This window comes from Halyomorpha halys, unplaced genomic scaffold, assembly GCF_000696795.3.
Source record: "Halyomorpha halys isolate HHAL.00 unplaced genomic scaffold, Hhal_1.1 Scaffold169.1, whole genome shotgun sequence".
Classification (NCBI taxonomy): Eukaryota; Metazoa; Arthropoda; class Insecta; order Hemiptera; family Pentatomidae; genus Halyomorpha; species Halyomorpha halys.
Genome location: NW_027104700.1, coordinates 1,686,751 through 1,714,709, shown reverse-complemented (window position 1 = coordinate 1,714,709; position 27,959 = coordinate 1,686,751). Strand labels below are relative to the sequence as shown.

At 29.4% G+C, this 27,959-nt stretch overlaps 1 protein-coding gene across 7 annotated transcripts in view; it reads right to left on the bottom strand.

Annotated features, from left to right (window-relative positions):
• The window catches only part of LOC106678941 (ATP-sensitive inward rectifier potassium channel 12), a 388,098-nt gene that overhangs the window by 145,480 nt on the left and 214,659 nt on the right, over nucleotides 1-27,959 (bottom strand). For 2 of the 7 annotated variants that reach the window (XM_067053512.1, XM_067053515.1), the window contains exon 1: nucleotides 23,458-23,733. The exons of the other annotated variants lie outside the window; for them this stretch is intronic. In XM_067053512.1, the coding sequence (XP_066909613.1) occupies nucleotides 23,458-23,573 (116 nt within the window). In that variant the 5' untranslated portion in view covers nucleotides 23,574-23,733. Of the gene's footprint in view, nucleotides 1-23,457; nucleotides 23,734-27,959 lie in introns of those variants that run through there. 7 annotated transcript variants of the gene reach the window in all.

The window sequence follows — 27,959 nt, the reverse complement described above, 5'->3', positions numbered from 1 at the left end:
ATGAAACAATTAGGAAGATACCGGAACGACTGGCCCGTAAAAGTCAATAATGACTCAAAGTGGAACAAAAAGAGATTTTAATTTAAACCAGTGTTCCATTCAATTGAATATATGAAAAATTAGTAAGAATTTTAAAGCTAATACGCCAAATTTAAAATTAAAATTGTATCATCAATAGTGCTATTTATTAAATACTAAAGTTAATTAAGAATTTATGAATTATTTAATGACATTCATTAAAAAGCCTTAACTTCTTTTCAAAAACTCTATTGATCTCTATTTTCATAGTTCCTATTCTCTGGAGGACTTGAAACTCATTGCATAACTATATGGAACCTTAGATTTTTTTTTTTCAAATTCAAAATGTTTTAAAGTTTAATGAAAACAAAATTATGTTGTGTTTGTATTATGTTGTGTATTTTGTTCAAACCCATTATATGAAAAAACAAACAAGACGAAATTGGAGATATAATAATGAAAAAACCATCAATGAAGAAATTTACCTCCCCCAGATGAAAGAAAGCGGCAAATCAAGTTTTTATTATATAACTGAAACGATAAATGATTACAAGGTTTTATTATTTAAACAAAATGATGAAAAATTTAAAGGTTTTAGTATATAAATTAATATTTATTATATCCGTTAATACCAATAATAAAAAATGTGTTTTGAAAATAGCAATGACTTAGTTCGATTTTAAATTCTACGATTCTGAAAGGTAACAGCTAAACTTTTGAGGGCTAGTTAATTTTTTATCTTTTGTTATAATAAAGACGAATATAAATAAATTAACATACCTAACTGAAATCAGGAGAGATCGGTTACACTTGGATGTCAAGGATTTTTCAGTCTATTAACTCTTATCTCTATGTTTCCCTTGGTAAATAATAAAATACTTTCATGGCTGCTATTTATACAATTTTATTGCTGTTAAACAAAAATTAAAAGCACTTTAATGGAATATGTTTTGAGAATTCGATATTTAAGCCCTGTTAAACTTTTTTAATGGGGATAAGACCCAGTTTAAATTAATACCATGTTTAATCACCATCGTTAGAGCTCATTCTGAGAAAATCTAAAAAAAATATATAAACTCTATACTATAAAGTGGAACTTGTAAGTTGATTTTATCGGTTTATCAAAGTTACAACACTTCTCAACATCCTAAAGGTATGTCTTAAATAAGTAATGCCAGTTTCCTACGACATTTCGTTTTTGATTTATGCTGTTCACACATATGCACGCACGCATACACTTACGTAAGTATGCATGCTCGAACCCTTCCCTCCACATACATATATCTTGGAAATATAGAAAGGCATATTATGACCTGGCTGATTATATGGCATGGTTGTAGTACAAGAGCCGGGAAGAAAAAAAGCCAGTTATCTCACCCCAATTTTTGATTACTTTAATGAAACTAGATATAATTACTATTCAAAATTGGTGAGTCTAGGTAGGGGTAATAAAAAATGGTGGCTGTTTCAAAACCTTAAAAAACATTAAATTTTCATTCGGAGCTCTGTATCTTAAAAACTAACCAAAACACTAGAAAATCTAAGAGAAAATTATTTAAAGAAGAGTAAATTTACTGAAATATTAGCCCTAAAAGAGCCATTTACGTCCAATAGTTCTCGATATATAGCTTTTAAAAAAAAAAATTCTTAAAAATCTACTGAAACATTAGTAGTTAGTTAATTTATTTTGAGAAATGTATATGTCAGGAACAATGTGACGTACTTATGTCTATTAGCACTCAAACGAGAGCTAGTTTAATGGACTGTAAAAAAGTTTATGACCTTTACCTTCGTAGGAATAGTAGTTTTCATGATACGTATATATGAACGTAAATAACTCTATTAGGGCTCATATTTTAGCAAATTTACTCTTCTTTAATTGACGTTCTGTTAGGTTTTCTTGAGCTGTTCCTACTTTTTAAGATATACAGCTCCGAAAGAAAAATTAGTTTTTTTTTTATCGCTTTGAAACAACCACTATTTTGTATTCCCCCTACCTATACTTGGCAGACTCATCAATTTTGACTAGCAATTATACATAGTTTTCATTAAAGTAATCAAAAATTGGGGTGAGATAACTGCCTTTTTTCTCATCTTGGGTTCTTGTACTATTGGTTCAGGGCCTGCTTAGCCCCTTGAAGTTTCACCGCTATAGTTATAGGGTAGATTATCGTGCCCAACTTGTGGTACCGTGAGTGAAAGATTAGTTCTCCTGTTCAGGTTTTTCTCAAGAAAAAGAAGAGGAAGATATGAAGTTCCGAAATAAATTATTCCAAGAAAACTTAGTCGTTTTGATGTTGACTGGGCAGAAGGAATGCTGCAGCAGACTATGCAGCACAAACCGGCAGAAGGCTCAGAGCACAGAAGTAAGCAAAAACCTGGAAAAGGTGTAGTATATATAATATTTCCTGAGAAAAAGTAAATACAGAGCACTTTGCCTCAGCAAAGTAATGCTTGACAACCCTTCCGCGGGGTAGTAAAGAGGAATAGGGAGGTGGTTTCTTAGTGAAACTGAATCTTACATGTTGTTTGAATTTCTCTTTGATGCCATCCATCTTATGAAATATTATTACCATAGCCACATAAAAAGAAAAACTTTTTTTTTTTTAAATTAACAAAAGAAAATAATAAACAAAAACACACAGGCCCATTCTGTGAGACTTGGTTATTTAGACTAATAACGTATATTTTTCCATTGAATTCTCGAAATCGAAATTTTTCACTAATGCAATATTTCCCCCTACTGCATATTCCAGATAAAGGCAAGTTCAGTTCGTTCACTGTACGCGTATATTCTGAAGGATTACTATGGCCAATTTTTTCATATTCGTCATCAAAGTCATAAAAACCCCACGATGAGCTAAGGAGATTGATACAACCATTAAACAAATTTTAGTCATGCTTCTGAATATTTATTTTATTGTTTGTTATTCACTGATATAATAAATAAAATTAGTGGATTTATAGGATATAAAATTATTCATCTTTCCATACTTCTAGTTTAATTTAAGAGTAAATCTCTCAAAATTGTTTTACTAGCTACTTTGTGTACAACACAAATAAATATTATTGGTAAGAGGAATCTAGAAAAATACTTTATCATTGTTCTCTACAACATTTAAAAATTTATTTTTAGAATAATTTTGAAAACGGTGGTCCACACATCCTACAAGTCGAAGACAAACTAGATGATGAAAATCAACTGTAATCGGCAAGTGCCAACCATTGGCAACCGTACCAAATTATTTCTAGCTAAGAGCATTCCACAGCTGTATTTCCCATACCACAGTGGTTATTTTATAAAATATAAATAACCACTAAATATTAAAATATTTCATAGAAGGTTACAAATTACTAACGGTGCCAAAATAATCAGATACATTATAGTGCATTTCCTGGCTAAGGAGTATAACAACAAAATTTCAAATTTAATCTTTACTTTTACAAACTGATGGGATATTAATGTTTACTTGTATTAACCGTTCCCGGCGCAAACATAAACTTTTACAATTCATGATACTATTTTTTTTTATTACGTATTGGCCACTCAGGACCACGTGAATATCAATGGTTAGGTTTTCTTTGAGAGTCTTGGTTTTATTTCTTTCCATCGCAGTTTCATGATCCTCGATTGCCTTTCTTTTATTTCTTCGGACCACTTCGTATCCTTTTTTTCCCTCTTCCAATATTAGTTAGATTTTTCAATGTGTTCCTATACGTATCTCTATTTAGACAGTCGGTATCTGAAATTTTAAGCCTCTTTAATTCCTCCCTCATTTGCCTCGTGTATTCTCCTATGTTTTTATAGCTAAACTTTTTTTTTTTAGATCTTCTTATTCAATCATTCCTCCTTGATCCTCTTCATGTGTCCATAGAACATCTGCCTTCTGATTCTCATCTAAATTAATCTGATTCGGGAATAGGATATCGAGCCATACCACTTGGAGGCACGCATTCCTCAAGAGTTTTGGATGGAAAAGAAAAGGCACTCTCAAGGACCCCGAAACATAGCAGCCTCATGAAACTATATAAAATAGAAAATCTTTTCTTCTTGTTAAAAATAAAATAAATGCAGTGAATATTTATTTAAACTAAATAAAGAATTCATAAAAACTAGAGTTTTGTCCATCATGTAAAAGGCAGAAATCAAAGACCGTATTATGGCCACTGTAATATAGTAGTATTATATTATAGAGATACATATAATTCTATTGGTCAAGATAAACATTAAAAGTAACAAAAATCATAAGCCTTATAGCACTTGATAAGTTAATTCAAAAATGTAGTTAGGACAGCAAATATACCATGCCAATCCACTTGTTTGTTTAAACGTCTCCAGTGGCTGATGACACCATGTTTAGCTCTTCCAAGATTCCGGTTTCTATTTCCAGGAGTCCTCAGTAATTGTGTTATAGCCTTCTAAGATATGTTACCGATAATAACAGTGGTGGCCGTTAAAACGGGTATAAAACTTCAAGAATTCAGGGCAACTGAGATTAGGATCATTGAACCCACAAAGTGAAAGACATTTATTAATTAATAAGGAGCCAAAAAGAGGTTATGACATAAATAACATTTTAGTCGTTATTCTGTGTGTTATCAACGTCTGATTTGGAAAATTATCCATTTCTTATAAACGTATCGAGAGTAACTTAATAATATTATCCCTAGAACGGTTATAGCAATAACTCATTTCTCTAGGAAACCATTAAGATTAATAAAGTATTCTAATGCATGACGTCATTTATCGATTTTTCAAATAAGAGCAGATTTCTTTTTTTATTTTCAAATCTTTTTATTTTTATATATGGTTACAGAATACAAATACATAATACAATACATTGTATATATACAAATTTGCTTCTTCGTTGTAGGGTCTTGTTTTTATGGCTGCCAGGTCATTCATTCACCGGGAATGAAAAGGCAGACTAGCTATAAAGTCATAACATCAACATGCTAAGATGTTATTTCTTGGATCAAAAAAATTGGATGGCAAGAGTGGTAAAGTGGTAAAGAAACATGGTGTCATCAAGAGAGACAAGTTAAGAATGGTCCAATGAACGCTGAAACTTCCAACCAGAAACTTGAATCTGCAACAGAGAGATGTATTAACCAGTCTTCGGATAGGCCAAACTCGACTCACTCACAGTCACCTCATGAAAAAACAAAAAGCACGGGTGTATCGCAGCTGCGGAAACGATCTCACCGTTAGGCACATTCTCACTGAATGTATTGCTCACGAATCATGCCGATTCTCTACAGATTTACAGGAGACAAGAGAAGATCCCCACAACAATAATAAAACTTTTTCATTTTTTAAAAATAATTAATATCACACATAGTCTAACACTAATTACAGCATGAATAAGTGGATCCATAATTTAATATAGTAATTTACTCACTAAGTCAATTCTAATTGTAACTTTATAAAATGTAAATTGTAATTGTTAATATTTAATTATAATTATAATTATAAATTTGAAAGTTAAAACTTTCTTACTTTTTAATTGTAACTTTGTGAACATGTCAATTTCTAAATCCAGTGTTTACACTATTTATAGCACTAGTTGTCGAAACACTGAAATAAATTAAAAAAAAAAAAGATTACGAGTTTCGTCTCCACTTTTATAAAACAAAAATGATTTGATGTGTTTTTTTTTTCTCTTCAATGTATTATATAGATTTATAGAGAGGCTATGAATTAATTTGTGAAGAAAAAAAATAAGGAATATCAAAAATTATAAAATCAAATGAAAATAAGTGTTAAAAACAGATATTTAAATTTACATTTCACTAAATATTTTATATAAATCATAAAAAATAAAAATAAATATTTAATTAGATTTAATAGTGTGATGTGGGAATAAGAAATCATTGGATCAGCACTTCCTTTACAATAAAGTGTTTCTAACTAAGTATTCGCTCCTGATTTCACAGTCATATTTGAAAAACTATTTCCTAGTTCTTAAGCCCTCCTCTGGCCCTTGAGATTGGCAATCATAGTGTAATTTGTCCTAAGTCACCGCTTAATGGGTTCCCATACATAATATGAATGAGCTTCATTATTTGGCTGCCTACAGACGGAAAACCAAGCATACTCTTTCATTTTTAGATTTACATTTTGCTATTTCGTCATCTATCATATTTTATTTTCATGTTTTGATTGTTTCATTGTTTTCATTTTTTTTATTCACCTCTCTCGTTTCCTTATCTCTTTCCGTTACCTGGCAAATTGTTATTCTTTTTCTTGTATATATTTCAAACAAATGTTAGATAATTCTACATAAAAAAGTATATATTTATCAAACAATAGGTATTTTATAGCCTTTTTAAACAAGGAAAACTTCTATTCCATCTTTTCCTTATAATAATCTTGCCTTTCAAAAACGTAAGAACTATGAAGTTCGCAACCAGATACAACTGAACTACACTGAAATCTGAATTTAATATTTCAAACAATCCTTGATGCTCCTTATTACGTCACAAATAAACTCATTCACAAAGACCCTAACATCCCTTTCGTTGCAGATTTGACCCAAAACAGATATGCGTCTTTTCATTCCAAACTCCTTAACCATTCTAACCCATTAATTCTTAATCTTTCATCCTTAACAATCCCTGATAATCCTCCAAGGCGTCTGAAAAGAAGATGGCCACGGGACCTTCTAATTTAAATTAAAGTTTGAAGTACCACCAATGGGTGGTTCCTTCACAAGATTTTCAAGTGTATATGAAACATACAACATATTTACCTATTGTATTATTTTGTACAGTTGTAAATTACATTAAATAAATAATAAAAAAAATATTTCAAACAATCAAAATATCCAAAAAATACAAAACAATTTTTCGAAATCCTTCCTCAAAGTCAGAGCATTAAATTAAATTGATTGATCACACTTCGGAGAAATGTAATAATATGTATTAAACATTTCAGTATTATAAAATATATTCAAATAGGTTTTCACATGAGCTTCTGGGCGGTCTTAGACCGAGGAAAAGAGTGGTTTGTTATTAACAATATTGAGACCTGTATATGCATAGGGAGTACTCTATAGAGATCCAAGGAACCATTTAAGTGCTAATAGGTACAGGCTAGTTTAGGGTGGTAAGGCCTAATTGAATAAGACCTCAGGTATCAGTTTTAGAAACAGTTCGACTGGCAGGCTCGTAGGATAAGTCGTTATGGTTTTACAAACGCTTTTTGGGCAGTATTCATGACATATGCTTCGGAGGTGAAGCTACGAGAAGCCAGTAGGAAGAAGGGACCAAACGTTAACACATCCTAATACTCAAGAATGGGTAGTCAGACAGGATTACGGATAAGATAGAGGTAAAAGATTCAAGTTGGAGAGTGGCGAAGTACACTTCAGAAACCATTGTAGTAATAATGCTGGCACACCATAGACAACAGGAATGAAACATAGCAGTAAGATAAAAAAAAAACAAGATTAAATTTTCCAATTGTAACATATGATTTTAAAATTCCTTGACCAGTAAACTTACTGATCGGTGATCATTGTCTTAAAGAAAAGATGCACTGGGAACGAGAAATAAATTGTAGTTGAAGAAGCATTTTCTTAGAAGGAATTAATTTCTAAAGTTTGGCCAATGTATTAAATCAAAGTGAAAAGTAAACAAGGCAATAATGATAGGAATCAGTATTCTGAGGTCAAGTTTAATCCGGTTGTAGATAAATGTTTATAAAATATTTGATTTTAATCTATTGACGATGCACTGTCCGTTAGTTTGCATTAAGGCAACATATTTATTGTACGTTTTATTTTTAACTGCACACCTATAAAATGTATTTTTGAAAGTAGAAGTTCCTTGCAAAATTCAGATAATGACCTATGTTATAGTTAAGATACTGTAATATATTGCTTCCTTACATAATATATTTACATAAAGAAAAAACATCAGCGATGAGAATGTAAAACAAAGTTCTAACCTTAAGAGCTCTAACTCTGGCCTACTTAGCATCAATGAATCTGCAGCAAATTTGTTAATTATTTGTAACCTTTGTGTGTGCTAATGATGTAATAGTCATTACAGTAGCTTTAATTAGCTCATTTCAGCCGCTGGGACCCATTGTAAAGGCCAAATATTTATTGTATACCACCATATCATTTCACTGCAACAGCTGAATGAAATAATGAACCTATTCATACTGAACCCAAATACGCTCCCTACTCTAATTTCCTTCAAAGTTCCTTGCTTTTCCCCCGTTAAAATATGCATATAAATTTCTCGATTCAACATACATTGTTATTTTAGGGAAAATTACTATTCCTTCATATTATCCTCAAAAAATAAGATCTAGTATTATAACGGATTGTTTTGAATTTTATTTTTAAGTTTTCCAAAATAACGTATATAGATATAATTGGAAAAACACTTTCTCAATTTTGTGACCATTGCTTTCAATAGTAATTTATGAAATAATATCAATCCTAATCATTGAAAGCACAAATTAGAGAAATCAATCTGTTTTTTAAAAAAGAATAAATGACTAATTAGTATTTTATTTCATTTTTTCTGAACATCTAATGCAATATTTTTATAATTTTTTTTTTGTAGCTATTAAGAACAGTAAATAATTTCTGGAATCAATTATTTCTTCAATTAAGTGTGCTAAATCAAGTAACCATTATTTGAAATGAAATAATTAACTGATTACTTCGATTTGCTGATGAATTTCCTAGTGGTATCTGAAAAGAGTCTTATATTAGGTCAGATGCTCGAAAGAATAGGACTCCACTTTTCTTTTTCATTTCTTTTTTTTTTTAACATGGAAACTTTCAAGTCATTAAGAAAAAAAATCAACAATTATCAAATAAAGTTTTTCAAATGCACAGTTATAATTTGATATATGTGAATGAAATTTATATATTTTTTCCATAACCATAAACAAGAAAAAAATGTTATGTTTATTTATACCGAATATGTCACAACGTCAACCAATACCTTGTTCAAAAATTACTAGTTGTTTTTTTAACTAGTACTTTCCAAGTAAGGTTTACGGGATAAAGAAAAAAACATCTGTAATCTATACATCTGTACCTCTGCATAACAATGTACCTACTAAATTCGGATTTTTCATTCATACAAAAGGTAGTAATTAAGAATAATGATAATTGTACTTAAAATAAAGAAGAGACAACGTATAATGTGAGATATGTGAAGTTCTTAAGGGTTGTAGTATGATTAGATATAGGATTTTAAAAAAAATAGGAGAAGATAATGCGTTTCGTCCTATGGATATATGACTGGGATTCAGATTTCAGAGCTTATAGGAGAACTGAATTCGAATAGTTCAGAGATAAATGGAGGATGCTGCTTAGAAATATTTTAGTACAGAAAGATATTTCTGAAATACAGCTTGCGAATGGATAAGTAGATCCAACTCTGCGCAAACAGTTGTAACATGAGTCCTCGGTCTTTCAGTATGATGAAAAATTTTCATTTAAAAAAATTAACTCATCTCTAGGGTGATCACCACCATTATATCAATTTTTATTTTATGATATTTGGTATACAATAAGTAAAAAATAGAAATACGAGCTCTTAGTCTTGAGTTACTTTGAATAAGCCACACATTTTTTAATTCAGGTATTTCATATTTTGAAAAATCAAAAATCAATATTTGATGGGGGGAAAATGATATATTTTGTAGCATTGGCATACAGGCATTAGTAAATCTTTTTAAAAAGGAGCTTAAGGATATTGGGCTTTTAAATTATTTGCTTTTTGAAATGTAAGGAAGGAGTATTTTGAGATAGTCGATACGCCGATAATACATATTGAGTGAGATGTCAACAGCCGAATATTAATTGGTATTCCCGATCAGCAGACCATGATAAAGAAAATGACAAAGGGCGAAATGAAGGTTCATGAACTACAGTACGAAGGTGTACCGAAATATATATTAACTGTAAGATAACACATAATAATGTAAAGTTCCAACTACTTCCGGTAAGTGGAAAGGTACAGTTATTGTAAAAACTAAATCCATACCAAATAATGATTGCATCGATTATTATCGCTCTACACTTTTAATAAATATATGAAAATATTATTTTTTTCCGGTTTTTCTTATATAACATAATGAGCATGCACGTGACTTCAAAATTATCTACTAGGTCACCTCCTATGGTCCCCATTAGGCTGAATTACATTCCTCTCAAAATTTTGACCCAGTTTAGGTTTAAAACAGACCGTTGAAATAAAACATCTAAAACAAATTCGTAGGTAATTTGGTCTGATAAAATTTATAATATTAAAATATATAGATAATGCATAATTGTATAGTTATAAACATAAAACTAGGCATTATTCCCAATATAAAAATAAAAAAGATATTCCATCAAAAATGTTCCATCTAAATCCTTCTACGCTGGTTTTCCATATGATAATAGATTAGAGGAGACAATCTTAAACTATGCACTGGACTAATAAAAATAAAATCATCAGTTCAGAAATCATAAGAGTACTGTATTGTAATTTTTTTTTTTTAATTCAAATTTAGCCCTCCTAAAAACATGGAAGTAGAAAATAGTGAAAACCTCAAAAATTTAATTCAATTAAACTCCATTTTAGGACGCCTTTAGCTGAGCAAAGTTAATCTAAGGAAATATTACAGATATTGCAGGACTGATGGTAAAAGGTTTTAATAATTTTTTTTTTTTTTTTTTTGTGAATCTAACTTGTATTTTATTTTTATCAACCCCTGTTGGGGTAAACATAGCCCAGTTCTAAAATAAATGTCACATGATAACATTCAATTATTAGAGGATAAAATAATTGGTTATATTAGGTTCTCAAAAACAACAAAAACAGTCCACTAAATCATACAATATTAGGAATTTTAAGTGTTACATTTTTTGTTGGAAAGGAAGTGGAGTCTAGATGTTAAACTATCTAAATTGGAGCATAGTGAACTAAAAAAAAATTTCTTTATTAAGTAGAAAACTATCAGATGAGCGTTTCCAAGTGGATAAATAACTAAAAGTTTTATTTTTTTTATAAAATCATGAATTTAATTCTAATATTTTGAACAAAGACAAAATAAAGTTTTCTTTTCTGTGGAAAATCGAGACACTTTTTGTTGCTTTTGAGGTCTACTATCACATCCTTAAGTATTTTACAAAACTTACAGATTACTTTGTGTATTAGACTCAGGGTATTCCCCTCGGCCACTTTTCTTGATCCAACATATCTTGGACGTCTATTTACAATTTTTGACGGTTTGCGTTAAAACGATACATAAAAAAAAAAACTCTATAATTTTGTAGAACTAATTCTCCATAAGAATCCATTGTCATAATTAAGACGGTAAATTCCAAAAGGGCACTCGAGCTAATTTCCCCTTTTAGATGAAAACTCACATTTAGCTTCTATTTTCTGTGAATAATATTTGGTCCAAATTTTAAATCAATATCTCAAACATTGGGATACATAGCAATACATTACTAGAATTCGAGGATTTAGCATTGGTCTCGTAAGATCTGATATTCCTGAACGTGAAATACTGGGTCACAGATATTTTAATGTTGTTCGATAGTTAACGATAATGACGCCATTAAAATGATTATCTTGTATTGATTTACATCTCAAAACCTTTACTATTTACTATTTACTACTACAATCCAGAAGGGTCAGGGTTCAGTACTTTGCTAGGAAGCACTTTTACTAACGGTTATGCAAGGAGGTGATTTGATCTGAATCACGACCGACTCCCAGATTTTTCCGAAATTAAGGGTTCCAACTTTATAAGGCTGAGTTAACCCCGATGGGCTCCCTAACCCACAGGTTTTACTCACGGCTCCAGTAATTAAATGATTATGATATGGTTCATTAAACGAATTAATTATTTATCAGTTAAATAAATAATATAACATTTTGTGAATTCACCAAGTCCCGTTTATCTGACATATACCTCCCACCTCACCGAACGGTTGCATTTGATAAATCATTTTTTACCCGATTGCTTCCTTCCACTGGAACTCCATTCCTTCTAACATACGTTTATGACTTTTATATTTAACTACATTATACTTTACCAATCTACCACTAATATATCTAATATATCGCTAATATATCTTATTGTAGTAATATTACAATTACCTTATAACTGTTCTAAAGTTAAACCTAGTCCTAGAATAATAAAATATTTATCATTTCATTTCTTCATTAAATCAGCAAATTTCCAGAAAATCTTTTTTTCGTTTTCTGTTTTTATGATTATTTATAATTATGATTAGGATAACGATAACGGTGGCCATGGAAATATGAACATTATAGTGCAACCAGCTAAAAAGAAAACTCCTCATATACTAAAACGTCTTGGCAAACTATAGCGGCACTGCCTGAGCTCCTTGAAACGGTAATTTTTTTTCAAATTAGAAAAGAGGCAAACGCTTGAAAATTGGATCCAGAAGACGACGCCTTTGTTTCAAAGGTCCCGAGTTTGGCTGAGCCGGCGCTAGCTATCTATAGCAGACATGTCCTGGCTTCAAAAGAGATGACCTCATTAATATTTAAATCTACAAAATTTTTAAGCATTTGCGAACTTCTAGTTACATTAACTGTCCAATAATAAACTATCTGATTCTTAACCTTGACTTTTTAAAATATAAATATTTATTGATGAACGTATTGAACTCTGATATATAGACTTTACTTTAAAAATGCAGTAACTAGTTTATATTTTACAAAGTATTGAATAATAATAATGTAAAAATTAGTTAGAATTAAATATCGAGTAAAAAATATTTGAATTTTTATTAATAATGTTTTTTATCTAGGGGTCTAATCGTGTTTTAATTTATCATAGATTTTTCGGAAACGTGTGCTTGATTTTTTTTAAATATATTAAATTATAAATGAAAACATAAAATAAAATTGATTCTAAATATATAGAGAATGGAATTTGAATGTTTTTTAGATTGCGTATTGGAAAGAAGAGAAGTAAATGAACAATACGTTGATGACGAGAGAATGTATTATTGAAAAGGATTTGAATTCTCCATTTAAATTTGAACCCGAAAAATATATTAAAAATGATTCCACTCACATTAGAGAAAATTATCGATATAATATTCATAGATTACTACAGGAGTTTTATAGTACAAGAGCCGGGAAGTAAAAAAGGTAATAAGTTCACCCCAATTTTTTATTACTTTAATGAAAACTATGTATAATTAATTATGGAAATTGATGAATCTGTCAAATATAGGTAGGGGAGAATAAAGAATGGCGGCTGTTTTAAAATGTCAAGAAAAACTTTATAAACTACTTTATAGTCCATTAAATAAGCTAGGATTTGAGTGCTAATAGACATCTGTACGTCAGATGCTTCTTGAAATATAGATTTCTCAAAATAAATTTACTAATGATCTTTCAGTACATTACGTACTACATTCTTATGAAATATCTTTTTAAAAAGCTATACCTCGAGAGCTATCGAACGTAGATTGCTCTATTAGGGCTCTTATTTTAGCAAATTTACTCTACTTTAAATGATGTTCTCTTATGGTTCCTAGTGTTGTTGGTAGTTTTAAAGATAATCCGAATGAAAAACTAATTTTTTTATAACTTTTTGAAACAGCCGCCATCTTATATTCCCTCTAACTATCCTTAGCAGATTCTACAATTTTGAAAATTGGGGTGAAATAACTGCCTTTTTTCTTCTCTTTGGCTCTTGTACTATTAGAACAAGTCCTTCACTCAGTCCATTGGCCGAATCCGGATTACAACCATTATCACACTGAGACAATAAATAAATCTTAAAACTTATTATCAAATTATACTAACAGGAACTCCGAATCAGAAGAGGTGCCGGTTCTTATCTGGTCTGGGGGGAATAAAATTGGTTTCGTAGCTGGCAGAAGGAATGAATTTTGACGTTCTTACTCTGACTAGAATTAGTTGGTAACCGGCTTCCTCCTAAGCCAGAAATGTATAGAAAGAGAGAATAATTCAAAATTCAAGCTAAACACTAATGGAATCATATCATTGACAAAGGTATCTGAATAACTGAGTATAATCTGCAGTTAATCACTTAGAGCTCTAAAAAAATGCAAATAAAACATTTTCAGAATTTCTCTAAAATATTCCATCTAAATCCATCTACGCTGGTTTCCCATATGATAATGGATTAAAGCAGAAAATCCTAAACTATGCACTGGACTAGAAAAAATAAAATCATGAGTTCAGAAATCATAAGAGTATACTCTGTTGTAATTTTTTTATTTATTTTTTTTTTGTAGTTAAAATTTAGCACTCCTAAAAACATGGAAGTAGAAAATATCGAAAGTCTCAAAAATTTAATTCAATTAAACTTCATTTTAGGACGCTTTTAGCTGATCAAACATACGGAGGCAGGCATACTTCAGCGAGCGTTTCTTCTCACATCACTTTAGTGAAGTTCCGTCAAACTAATTAGGAAACAAACAGGAATAAATATTCCAGTGATTAGGGCAACAATATTTTTCTATATATCATTTTTTAGAACATTACAAACTGTTTCTCTTTTTTCAAACCTATTAGAACTACCAATGTTCTATGTTATTCGTTTAATTCATTGTATGTCAATCCATGACATGTATAATCATGTTAAAAAAAATAATTAAAAATTCTTGCAAACAAATCTCCAATCATTCAACAAACATCTTGATAATAAAATTATGAAACGGTATCGATTAATACTACTAGATGGTTAGTGCATTGAGTTATAACTAGCTATTCATTCTTCACTTTAATAAGAGATCGTTAGTTATAAAGTAAATGTAGAGCACCCCTGAGAAAGATACCGTCTATTTCCTAAAATTTTATTACTTTGACATAAAACTCCATTTTTTACCTTCTACATTGCCATTTACATCGGTTATTCTACAGCTTGTTAACAAATTCTAACCAGAGTTGGATGGTGAGATTGCTGTAGTAGTACTTAATTCGATAAAAAATAAAAATAAAAAAAATATAGAGTAAATACAAATTTAAAGTACTTTAAGTTTATAACTGTTTATTATCGCTTGAACATAAACAAAAAAAAAATTGTGGCAGTCTTGGAACTGGCCGGCAGAAGGGAAACTGGAAATTAAATTTTATTAATAATGATTGTGTGTTCCCTCTTATAGGTTACGGCAGATAATCTTAGTTTTGGAATAATAATAATAATAATAAAAGTGTAACAACCACTTGCTAAAGTACTAAAGTAAATAAGAAAATTCAAGCAGGAAATATTTATACTGTAATAGGAGATTGTATGATAACATGAGCTCACTCAATCAGACCGGTAATAACGTTATAGTTAAGCTCTTTTATTTTCCTACTATCCTATTACAATTTACAAATTTCCCTGCTATAATGGACTAACTAACGTTGCCCTCCCCCACCAATTCTGTTTCACCTTCACGAAATAAATTTTCCGACTTCTAATAATTTTTTTCTTGCACTATAGAACATCACTTCAAAAATATGTCTAAAAATTAATTAATTTTTAAAAACCAGGTGATTGTGCATTACGTTTGTATAGGGTGGAAAATACGTTACAGTACATGAATTTACAGCAAAAATCTCTCTAAAAGAATTAATAATAAGTTCTCAAAGTACCGAAAAGAAGAGCAGCGCCTATAGACTGCCAGTTTTATTTATTTTTTTTTTTATCTTTTTATTTTCCTTAAGTTCAGCTCCTTTGTCATCGTTGTATATTGATAGGATATTCTAGACTTCCTAATGCGGATGTCAACCATAACATCAGTCAACCATAACCTAATTTCTCACGATTTTTCATCTCAGGAATACCACGCAAACCATGCATGTTTAAATAATAATAATGGTGTTAAAAAATTTAATTTTGTTCCTCCTCCTCTGATAATAAATGACCATAAGTCGTTTGCTAATAAACTGGTCTATGAAAGTATAAATAAACAATAATAAACTTCATATATCTGCCACTCCTAAATAAATAAAAAAGGAGTCATGCCATAAAACAGAAGTACGCCTTTTATACTTAGCATTATTTACGAGGTCATCTTGAGTCTTTACAGTCTACAGTAATATCTACTGCAAGCAATAACGCCAAGACGATATCTTATTTTTATCTTGTATTTCAGGTCCATTTTTTTCAAGACGTTTATAAAAATCAATATTGGACTTGTTATCAGTAAGGATAAAATAGTGTACATCAGAATTTTTGAGCTTAGAATATTAGCCTCTCTCTTATCAATTTTATTTTGAAAACTGTCACATACTAACTGGCTCATCAGTAATTAAAAAACGTGAAATAAAGTAGAAATTGAAGGAATAATTAATTTAGAGACACCTAATTGCTTAACTTTCCGATCTAAAGTTACCCCCCCCCCTATTTACATACGACGCAGAGTCGTGCTACATTTCTGGTGCAAGTATCAATTTAATAAGGATAATTGAATAGCGATGTTATTCGAAAGTGGTGATTCCAAGTTCGTAGATGGGCTTACGAATAATAACGATATTATGAATATTTTCAATAATAATGTATAATGATATAATTAATTAAATAAAGCCCGTAAATCTGAGTGCATAAGAGTATAAACAAGGAAAAAGTGCAGCGGAAAATTATTGACGTAAGAGCTAATGTTCTTCTAAAGAAATAGAATCAAAGAGTTCTGCAACACCATAATCGTTATAAAACTTCCATAGAAATGGAATTTGGAATAACCTCAGTAGGCGCAACGCTAAATGATTTATATTGAAAATAAGACTCATAATGTATTTTTACCGAGTTTCCCTTCAAGATTCCCTTTACACAATAAAATCCACCCAAATCGTTTAATGATTTTGAACAAGGTATGTTTTTTGGGTCTTTCACGTCTCACAAGGGTGTGATATTGTTACTTCTTGCAATGCTATTTAAAGCCCTAGTGTTGCCCATTCTTTGCTCTCGAGTAATTTAATTGAATCGACCAATGAATGTTTGCCTGTTCTAGACTCAAAGAGAACGAAACGGTTCATAGAACTGAGACGCTCGAACTTCTGAAAACACTGATCGATTGAAATAGAAACCTCTCTAATTACGTTTCTAGTAAGTATTCTTGTCAACAAATGCCCGTGTAGATTACTGTTATCGACGTTACAGTTAGGTCGGAGTAAAAATTAATCAAATATAACAAAATATAAGTTTTGGAATATAAAAAACTAATATTTATGGAATGGACATAGTCTATAATGAATAATAAAACAGGCCTACAAGATAAGATATGATGAAAATCTTGGAGACACTAAAACATCAGAAAATAAATAATAGATACTTTAAATAAGATACTTTCTAACCTAAGTTAAATTAGAGACGGAATTGCTTAAAAGTAATATGTACTAGAAAGAAACAAAACGTAGTTAAATGCGTATAAAACCAAATCAATAAAATGTAGAATATTGCATGAATTTGAAATCTGAATATAAGCATACTTTATAATTATAAATTCATATAAACAATTACATTTTTTGAGTAGAAAGTCCCTCCTATATCCTAGAAAACCTTCAAATTCTCTGTCCAATCCCGAACTACCAGGTCCCGTTCATCTCACATCTACCCTCCACCTTACTGAACTGCTGCGTTTGATAAATCGTTTTTTACCCGAGCCGTATATTTCAGGAACTCCATTCCCTCTAACATACATGTACCAACGCTTTCCTCGTTTATTTACCTTATATTTCACTACCTTTTGCTTCACAAATCTGACACATTATTATAATAGTACAGATATTTTGTAATTAAATTTTTGTTTTGTTTTTACTTAGTCAGTTAGATTTTTAATTAATCTATTTTTTCCACACTGTATATAAATTATAATTAAGTGTGACCACATGTTTATGGACAATAAATATTATTATAAAATTAAAATTGCCTTTGTAATTGTTCTAAAGGGACCTAGTCCCTGAATAATAAACTATTTTTCATTTCATTTATACATTTTTATAAAATCCATTCAAGTCATACGATTCATTTGTTAGATCTACGTATCGGCCTAGCCTGCTCTTATAAGGTGTTAACTAACTACAAAGGGCCATTAAATTTATTTAATTTCATACATGGTACTGTATTTATTGACATAATTACAAGTACATAGGTTGAAATGTTTAACATGACCTGACAATAAAACTTAAATAAACGTACAAGATTAAAATATAATGAGATAAAATTATTTACACGATGCATCATCTTATTTTATCATAGCATTAATCTATACCCTATCGCTGATATTTCCATCATAAAATCTGACTAAATATCACTCTAATGTCTTCTTAAGATGGAAAATTCATAATTACATTTTCAAGGGGTGCATTACTGCTTCCAATTTATTAGAATATGTTACTTTTTTTTTTTGTTTTTGTTACCAAAAAAAGAAAAATACAGCCGATTCAACTACCCTTAAAATATAATAAGAACGATGAACAGGCAAATTGTTATCTTTTCGTAGATTAATATAGCATCTATGTGACTAGAGATTATATTATTTTGTTTTATTTATTTATTTTTTCATACACATAGTTTGATTATGTTCATTTTCTTTCTGCATTGTATACATTTTAAGGAAGATTTTATTTATTTTTATGTGCTTTTCTTTCATTTATATATTTTTATTTTATTTTGACTATGTTGATTCATCACTATTACCTATTGCCTACAACGGTGTGGCATATTGTAATATCCATCAATAAATAAGAAGTAAAGAATATTGCATCAATGGAATATTAATCTGTAAGGATATTTTGTAAACATTTGGATAAAAAAAGATTAATTCCAGCCATACCTATTTAATAATTAGTTAAAAAGTCAATCTCTTTATAATATAACAAAATAAATATATTAATATATCGAAATATACTAATCATAAATTTATCGGGCTAAATTGCATGTGTTAAAGCCAACAGAATGTGATTGAATATTTTTCGGAACGAATTGGTTTATAAGAAATAATTAATACGATAGGTTATTAAAAAAAATTAATAACCGTCAAAATTTGGAACAGTTGGGTGACAAAATTAGGATGAATTATTCAGAAGACTACAAGCAATCGTACTCCTGTTAAGATTATCGACTCCTATTAAGATGCATGCAATTATCATCATTAATTAGAATCACATCATTCATAAAATTACGATCAATTCAAAATGTAAAAATTGGCGTGTATAGGATAAATTGTAATATGTATTATGTTATAAGCACGTTAGTTCTTATTTTCTTCTTTTTTATTTCTTGTACCTGATTATGAAGAGCTTTTAATCTCATTGAAAAAAAAATGTTAGCGGATATAAAAACAATACTGTCACTCTTCACGTCCTAAGGTAACTTCTAAAAATCCAAAGTATGAAACTAAGACGTGAGAATCTCTATACAAAAATTATGATGACTGCTACAATATGATTAATATTCCTCAAAAAGATTCAGAATACAATTGTAGGCAAGATATTTGTAGTTTCTTAGAATCGATACTAAGGAAAATAGAGCTGAAAGCCGGTGGTGAAAAGTAAAAACAATGCACAAAGATGATTGTTTTAGAATTAGATTATTAATTATTGGAGTTCTATCAATGGGTAGATTCCACATGTCTGTATCATTTCACAATGTCATCTACAGAAAATTAACTAGTTGTATATATATTTTATACAATTCTAAATAACAATAAGTAAATTATTAAAAAAAATATTAATAATCAGAACTAAATTATTGAAATTACAAGGTCAATAACATACAAAATTACTTTTCCTTCAGTAAAACTAGATCTGAGAACTTATGGAGATTGAGTAGGTAAGAAACAGCATATACGTACATATACTACAGCGTAAAGAAATAAACATTTCGAAAAAGGAGTTTAATTTTCCCAATATCCTTAATATCAGCTGGATTTTAAAAATATTTTTATTATGTGTACAAACATAGTAAACCAATTTTTAAAAAATATCATTTATCAATTTAACGTTTAAAAGAAAAAAACAATTGTTGCATAATTTACAAACGATACTGGTAACGCATTTTCTCGAAAAAGGTTTCACTTAACAGGTTTTGCTCAGTAATTAAATGTAGTTAAAAGATTTAACTTGGTCAGTGTCTAACGATTTTCAGTTCAGTTGTGTTAAACCTTCGGTAGAAGTCACCCATATTTAAGAACAAATCAAAATGTGAGAGAAAAGAAAAAAAGATTTTAGTGAAATTAAAAAAAAAAACATTATAAAACATAGATACTCTTTACATCATTACAAAACTGCTAAAACTCTTTGGGTGGGAAAGAGTACGGTTATAGATTAGGAAAAAAGTATTATATATATATATATATATATATATTCATTCAATTGTTTCTTAGACGTCTTTATAGTTGTCTATAGAGGTCTTAGAGGACTATAGTCAAAAGCCCTTAAGATCAATAATGATGATCTCTTCTTTTAGGGACTCGTAAATAAGTGGACAGAAAATTAATTCCTTTCTATTGTAAAAAATATCGTAACAGAGCATCGTAGAGCAGATATATGATTATAAACTGTACATTTTAAACTAATTTTCGGTTTTATTTATATTTTATTGTATCTGAGTACACAATTTCTAAACATTTCCTTTAATTCTGCCACTTAATATCATGGCAAAATAAAACAAATTGTTTGTAGAATGGAAGAAAGAAAAATAATTAAAATTCCGGGAACATAAACAAAATGAAAACAGAGTAAACAGAAGAAGAGGAAAAAGGTCTGAGAATGAATTTTTATGAAACTATTATGCTATCATTACAACAAGAATTTATTGTTTATAAGTGTGTAGAAATTTAATACATTATTATTGGACCAGATATAAATACCAGAAGAGGATAATAGCTACCGAGACCGTGCAATTACACACTAATGGCCAAGAATCTCTTAAATCTCCCAAGAAAGATTGTATTTCTTGAAGATATGTATATTTTGAAATTTTTATTACTTTCTAACAATTATGAAAGAAAACTAAAAAGAAATAAAGAATTAATTTTTAAGTGGAAATTATACATCTCTTGAGCGAGTTGAGTCATGAAGAAGAAGAAATTAGTACAATCAATCATGTCCTAATATGAACATAGTGAATGTTCAAATTAGAATACGTGAATCTCCGATGAATTCAATGGATAGAGCATAAGATAAGAACCCGACACCGATATCTCGGCGGATTCTTAGCGGAGAGTTAAGAGGTAAAGTTAGATTGGACGATCAAGATATCAAGCTTATATTCTAAGTCACATTAGGCCATCTACTGTAACATCTTTGTTCTTATCACTTTGAGTTAGATAGGGTTACCTGCTGACAAAAGGACATTCTTTGAGACTAGGAAGTTGCACCCTCGGATCAAGACAACTGGAGAAAAACTTGGAAAACGCCGTTACACATAAGTATATAACACTCCCCGTCTATAACAAATATACATATTTATTTAAATAAATATATTTACAAAATAAAAATAGCTCCTTAAATGACGCCCCTTTTGTTTCTAAATTTTTAGAGACTTTGAGGCTAGAATGTTGCACCTACGGATCAAGGACTGGAGGAAAACGCATTAAATAGGGAATCTAAACGTGATGTCATGTTTCATATATTTATCAAATAGAAATAATTATCGAGTGTTTTGTGTATTCTAGAAAATTGATTTTTTCTTGTTATTTGTTTAAAATTGTTAAAAATCATAGGTATAATAAAGCTGTTGAGATAGATTGTCCTTGAGGATGGCCGAATAAATGGTTTTGAGACTAATTAAATTGGATAAAATTTATTCATTTACAGCACATTACGTACAGCACATTACGTACGGCAGATATAAAAAATAAATTATTTCTTATAATGATGAGGAAATAGTTGACCGTGGATAGTATATATATGAGGAAAAGATTGTTGGGGGTGCGGTCAGAATATAACACATGTTAGTTGAAATAACTTATTTAATAATGCCAACGTTTCGGCCAGAATTTCTAGCTTTCAGCAGGGCTAAAAATAAACAACCAATGAAAATAAAAAATAAAATATAAACAGAATGGCATAAAGTAAATAATTGTAAAGAAAGAAGAAGATATATTCTGACTACACCCACCCAACCATCTTTTACTTATATATTTTTTTAAATGAAAAAAATTCAGAAAATTAAGTGACAACTTGTACTTTTCTTCACTATAACAAAAAAATATTGGAAATATTCAATCTTGATAAATAATGCTTCTTATAATCATATGCTCCAAGTAATCTTTTTCACTTAAAAGATTCATAGATAATAAGTAAAGAGTTCGGTGCAAAAGCATGACAAGACAATTTTATTACTAGAACAGTTTCAAATAATTCTAAAATTCTACTTAAATGTTTGTTTATTTTATAGTTCATATTTTATAAAATGTAGGTAGATGTGTTCGACATATAGAGTCAGACTAGCTTAGACTATAATTAGCTGTATATAAAAACAAAAAGAAGCAATTTTCACAAAATTGTGATAGCCTTCAAACTTTTTGCTTATCACTTTCTTGCCACAAATCGTTCAATTAAAGATTTAAAACTGATTTAAAACTGATATATTGTTTTATTACAATGTGTCTCAATTTCTAATGGGTGCCATTCAATTAAAAAACTATGTACATTTTATTTTCTGATTTTCGTTTTGTAAATCATAGTTGTAAGGAAAGATAGATAAATTATTAAAAAAGTGCATTAATAATTTAGAGCACCTTTTTATCACTGAGACTATTTTGAAATTATTTAAGCATTTGGATGGTTTTATTAGTAAATAGGTTGAGGTATCATAATAACATAAAATTATATCCAGTTACACTCTGATAGATAGCATATGGGGGATTAAGAAAACTGATTAATCATCATTATAATGGATTTTAAATATTATTGCTTAACTTTATCAGACCTATGCTTCATTCAGATGAAGACAAATGATGGTCAGAGCACTAAGAGAAAGCATTAAAAAAATATATAAAATTCTTACCAGCATGCATTATATTTGTATTAATTAAAAAAAATAAATCATGTTTTTAGCTCAACTTAAAAATAAAGAAAGGTCTAGGTCGCGTCTTCACGTCGTGACGTGTCGCCAAAACTTGAATATGGCATTGGTGCCTATTATAGCATTGTGCTGATCATATTTTTTCTACAGGGCCATAATACTTTTTACATGACAGTTTATTTTAATAAAAATAATATCTAATAACTTATTTTGATAGTTTTGTAGTAAAAGGCATTTTTTTTAAGTTATGGTAAATATTTAAAAAGAAAAACCACTTATGTCTTATTTTACCCTAATGCTTATTCCCTGGAAATATCGAATTTACGCATTTAATTTAATTGTATTAACTTGTCCATCAAAATATGATTGAATCAAATTAATGTTTTTAGAAGCTTATTGGCACCCTATCAAAGACACACCCCTAGACCTCGGCCTAGGCTCACCTCAGCAACCTAAACTTGTCCCTCCTGACGTCCGGCATGAGGAAAGTCACGGCCCTTTCGCAAAGCTCCAGCTGACTCCTCCCTTCCGCACCATCTTCTCCGTCCGCATCACTCATCCTGACACTCAGGAGTCACTGAGAAAGTCTTGGATCACACGCGCAAGCCGAAACCCGCCATCCGAATCCTAACAAGAATTACTCCACATACGGATACCATACTACACGATCTAATGTCTTCTCAAAAAAAGGATTCTGCTTAGTGTTGGCAGACTACGTTACTCCGATAGCCGTGAACTGATCGCCAAGATGCCAGCATGTCCCCCACCTCCTTTGTTCTTACCTTTGTCTGAGTGGGGAGTAGGGCTGGCCAAAATTAGATAATTGTTTACTAATACATAGTTCATATAATTAAATGACAACATACTAATCTTTAATGACCAAGTAAATACATAATGCATTGTAGTCAGTAAAAGGGTTGGAATTACGCACAGCAAGATACGAACGTCATAAATAAAAATTGAATATGTGATGGTATTAAGTTTTGTATTCCTGAAAAAAAGAAACACACAATAGTCTATTTTAATTTCCCTCATATTATATATCTTCGACGAGCTACATAAAAGTAGTTAAGTCAGAAAATTGTCAAAATGCATCAAGTTCGTACATAGCTTGGAAGATGTTGACATTCACATACTGGTTAAACCACCTTTCATAGCTAATTTCTTTAATCATCTCAGAAAAAGAAATAAAGTGTACCTCAAAGAATAGCTTTTACTCCATTTTTGATGAAAAATTAAATTTCAATTGTATATTGTAAGAAATTGAAGTTCAAGTATTATTGAATGGTAGTAGTGTTTACAGTTTTTTTGACGTTAGATTTATATCATTTTTTTAAAAGAAAACACAGAAACATCCGTTATTGTTTACACAATTGTTTGAGATTTATTATAGTATTTTGTACTTGTTAGAATTAAACATTTACATGCATATTATTATGTTGAAATTACTATTTTATTCAATTTCAAGGATATCTCAATGAAGTTTGATATACATATTTTTCATAATTCCATATTATATATGCATGTATATTAAATCCCGTAATCCCTTGTTTTGTATCTAGGTATATTTTACGTATAATTGTCAATCATGTATACTTCTGGATAATTGTCCTTCCAGGAATTTTGACTTCTGATTCTGTTATTTGTTGCTACCAAACATTATTTGAACGTATTTCGCATTTCCAGGATGAAAGACACAGAAATAAAAATAATATGAGTACAAACAATTTTTTTTGGGTGGGGTGCGAACAAATTTGATACTCTATTTTATATTCAAGAAATCTTCAAATATAAAGTTTTATAATACTTGAAAAATGAGATTCGTAGGACTCTATAATCTTCACAAGATAAAAAAAAAAAAATTAACAGATTTAAATCGGACACTCAGCTCGTCCTTACATTGTAAGTTTTATGCAAAACATAACCAGTACGTAAAGTTTGCTCAAACAAAAACAAAAAAGGAATTTTTTTTAAATTTTTCTATTCGTTCACAAAATAAAAAAAAAAGACAGTTTGTTGTGCGCATCACAAAACTTACAAACCTAATTTGAATTTAAATTAATCCTCGTTTGAGAAATGACACTTCTGAATATTCACTGTGGCAATACTTTCCCTTTTATATTCTCTAAATGATCTTATCAGTTGATAGATTGACTATTACACGCTACAAAATTTAACAATATAAAAAAAAAATGAAGATATTTTCAATAAAACATAAAGATGTGTATATATAGCTTCAAAAACACAAACTCTCGGTTTGACTACAAAGCTATTTTTAGAAAAAAATTAAGAACATATCTTTCAATTTAATTTTTAGAATCGATTAAATATTAAAAAAAATTAAGCATGGTTTAAAACATAAAACAATCATATTAGGCATAACTTGTTAAACAAGTACCGATGAATTTTATTATCAATAAACAATTTTTCTATATTAGTTATTTTTAGAACATTATTTAGAAGTTGTCTGAGTTCAGAGTTCTAAAACAAGATGAACCTATGTTACTTTTCAAATGAGATAATAACACGTAAGAAGGTTATACATATCCCTGCCTAAAACCATATGACAATTATACGTCTTAGGTTATAGGTTTTAATGAACAAGAATATTTATGGAACAAACAAACTAGTTTTACCAATGTTTAAAAAAATTACAAAAAGCTCATACAACATTAAACCAAGCATTGAACGAAGTGATTAAATATCATATCAGATAGTAGTTCAAAACCAGGACAAATTAAAAACAAGTTGAAGCTTTTACGGCAATAAAATTTACAGAAAAAATATTTATCGTTTTATAAATAGTTTAATTTAACGGTTTTCATCAATGCACCTTGAAATTTTATGTGTTCAAGTTTTATTGATTGTAAGTGAAAAATGTATCATCGATAAGCCAAATTTTTTTTAACTAAAACATTGAACAAAATTAAATTATATCTCAATAATAAAGCTTCCTTTACAAAAATCAGTTCTGAAATAATAGAATAGCAAAAATAAAGTGACTATATTTGATTAACAACACTGTTACTTACGTTTTCAGGTCATGATTTAAACAGGAGCATTGAAAATGACATACCTGAAAAAAAAATTAATTATAGAAATAATTTATCTGAAGAGCGTAAACATATTTAAACATTATTGTTTTTCTTATGCCATAAATTCTAATGGAAGAAATTATTGGAACTCCTATATTGAAAAATTAGGATAAATACCACTTACTTAAAATTTCTAAAGGATAAAATTCATTTTAAATTATTTTTTAATTGCGTCCTGAACACAGAGTCAATAACATAAGTTACTGGACTAAAATAAATTAACAGACGCTTGGAAATGTATGAACATGCAAATTTACAAACATACAAAAATAGCATTTAAAACACTAAATTAATTTCACAATAACAGAAATAATATAATACAAATAAAACTCAAGCATGTTAACATGAGTTAAAATGAAGAAATGTAAACCATATTATGCTGAAATTGGTCTTTTATTGATGAATACACAAATTATTTCAGAGAGAATTTTTAATATTAAAAAAAAAAACATTTGTTTTTATTTTAGGGAATACGAATCAATCAGACAACAAATAAAAATCCATTATTGTTACATAATATATTCAAAATAAACATACTGTCTTAGCAGATAATTTAATAGTATAATTTAGATTAATGCACAAGAAGAATTCTTAATGTTGTAGAAAGAAAAGGAAAATAAATAAATGATAATATAAATATGTTTATATAATAATAATATTACAATATGGTAATATAAAAATGGGAAAGATATGTAACAAATGCTAACATAATGATTTGAAACTTGATATTTCCTAACATTGCTGACCCTTCAAAATCGCGCTAGACTAAGATATTATTTAATTAATTTGTGGTTTAGGTTTTACGTGGATAACAAACGTAAAAATTTTACGTAGTTTAAATAGAGCGTTCAAGGAAAGATAGATTCAAAATAAAATTAGCAATGTCTTTCAAGGTTGTAAATTGCTGCAGGCACAATTTCAAACTGAGGATACTTAGTTAGTAACATCTTACAGTAGTTAATATAGCTAAGTTCTCCTTTGCTACCAGATCACCTCCAAACTTCGTTGATGAAATCCTGGAGGAGCTTCGTACATCAACGGTTCGGGGGTTGAACTTAAAATTTAAACTAGTAGAACAAAAAAAATATATATAGTCACAGTAATATTTATTTTCCATTAAATTTCATTATTTTTGGGTTCACAACTGAGCTATTTACATAATAAATCTGATCTTTATGATCTTATAGAATATTATAGAATTAAGAATTAAAACTCTTTTTGGAAATTTAATTTAACAGCTTGAAACTATTTTTTTTATGTCCGAAATACTTTTTCGATTAAGCCTGACGCTAGAACGACTAAATTAGGTTTTAGAGAAATATGGGACAAAATGGAAACTTATATTATATAATATTTATAATACTGTCTGCGATACTCTTCACCAGTTATATACTAGCCAATCTACAGTAAGTTAGAGGTAGCTTTTTTTTTTATTATCAATGGTCTTTAGAAATCTGTAGCATACTCACAAATAATGCTGACCGAATCTTTACAAAATGTCCATGGAAATCCTAATCCTTAAAAATACACTCAAGCCCAGGTCCCAATAGGTATAAATTTCAAGAAAAAATGCATAAATATTCAGAATATGAAATGATCTACACTAATGGATCTAAACCAAATGAGAATAATGACTTCGAAATTGGGATACCTAAGAATTACAAATTATCCTTATATACAACTATTTACTCCAGTACAACAGGTGATTGACACAAGAGTTTATTTGTCCATAGACAGAGAGTTCAAAATATTAATTTGCTCTGATTCAATCTCTGTTCTTCAGAATGTAGCAAATTTTAATAAAACTATAAAACTGGTACCACGACAAATGAAATGAACAATTATATATA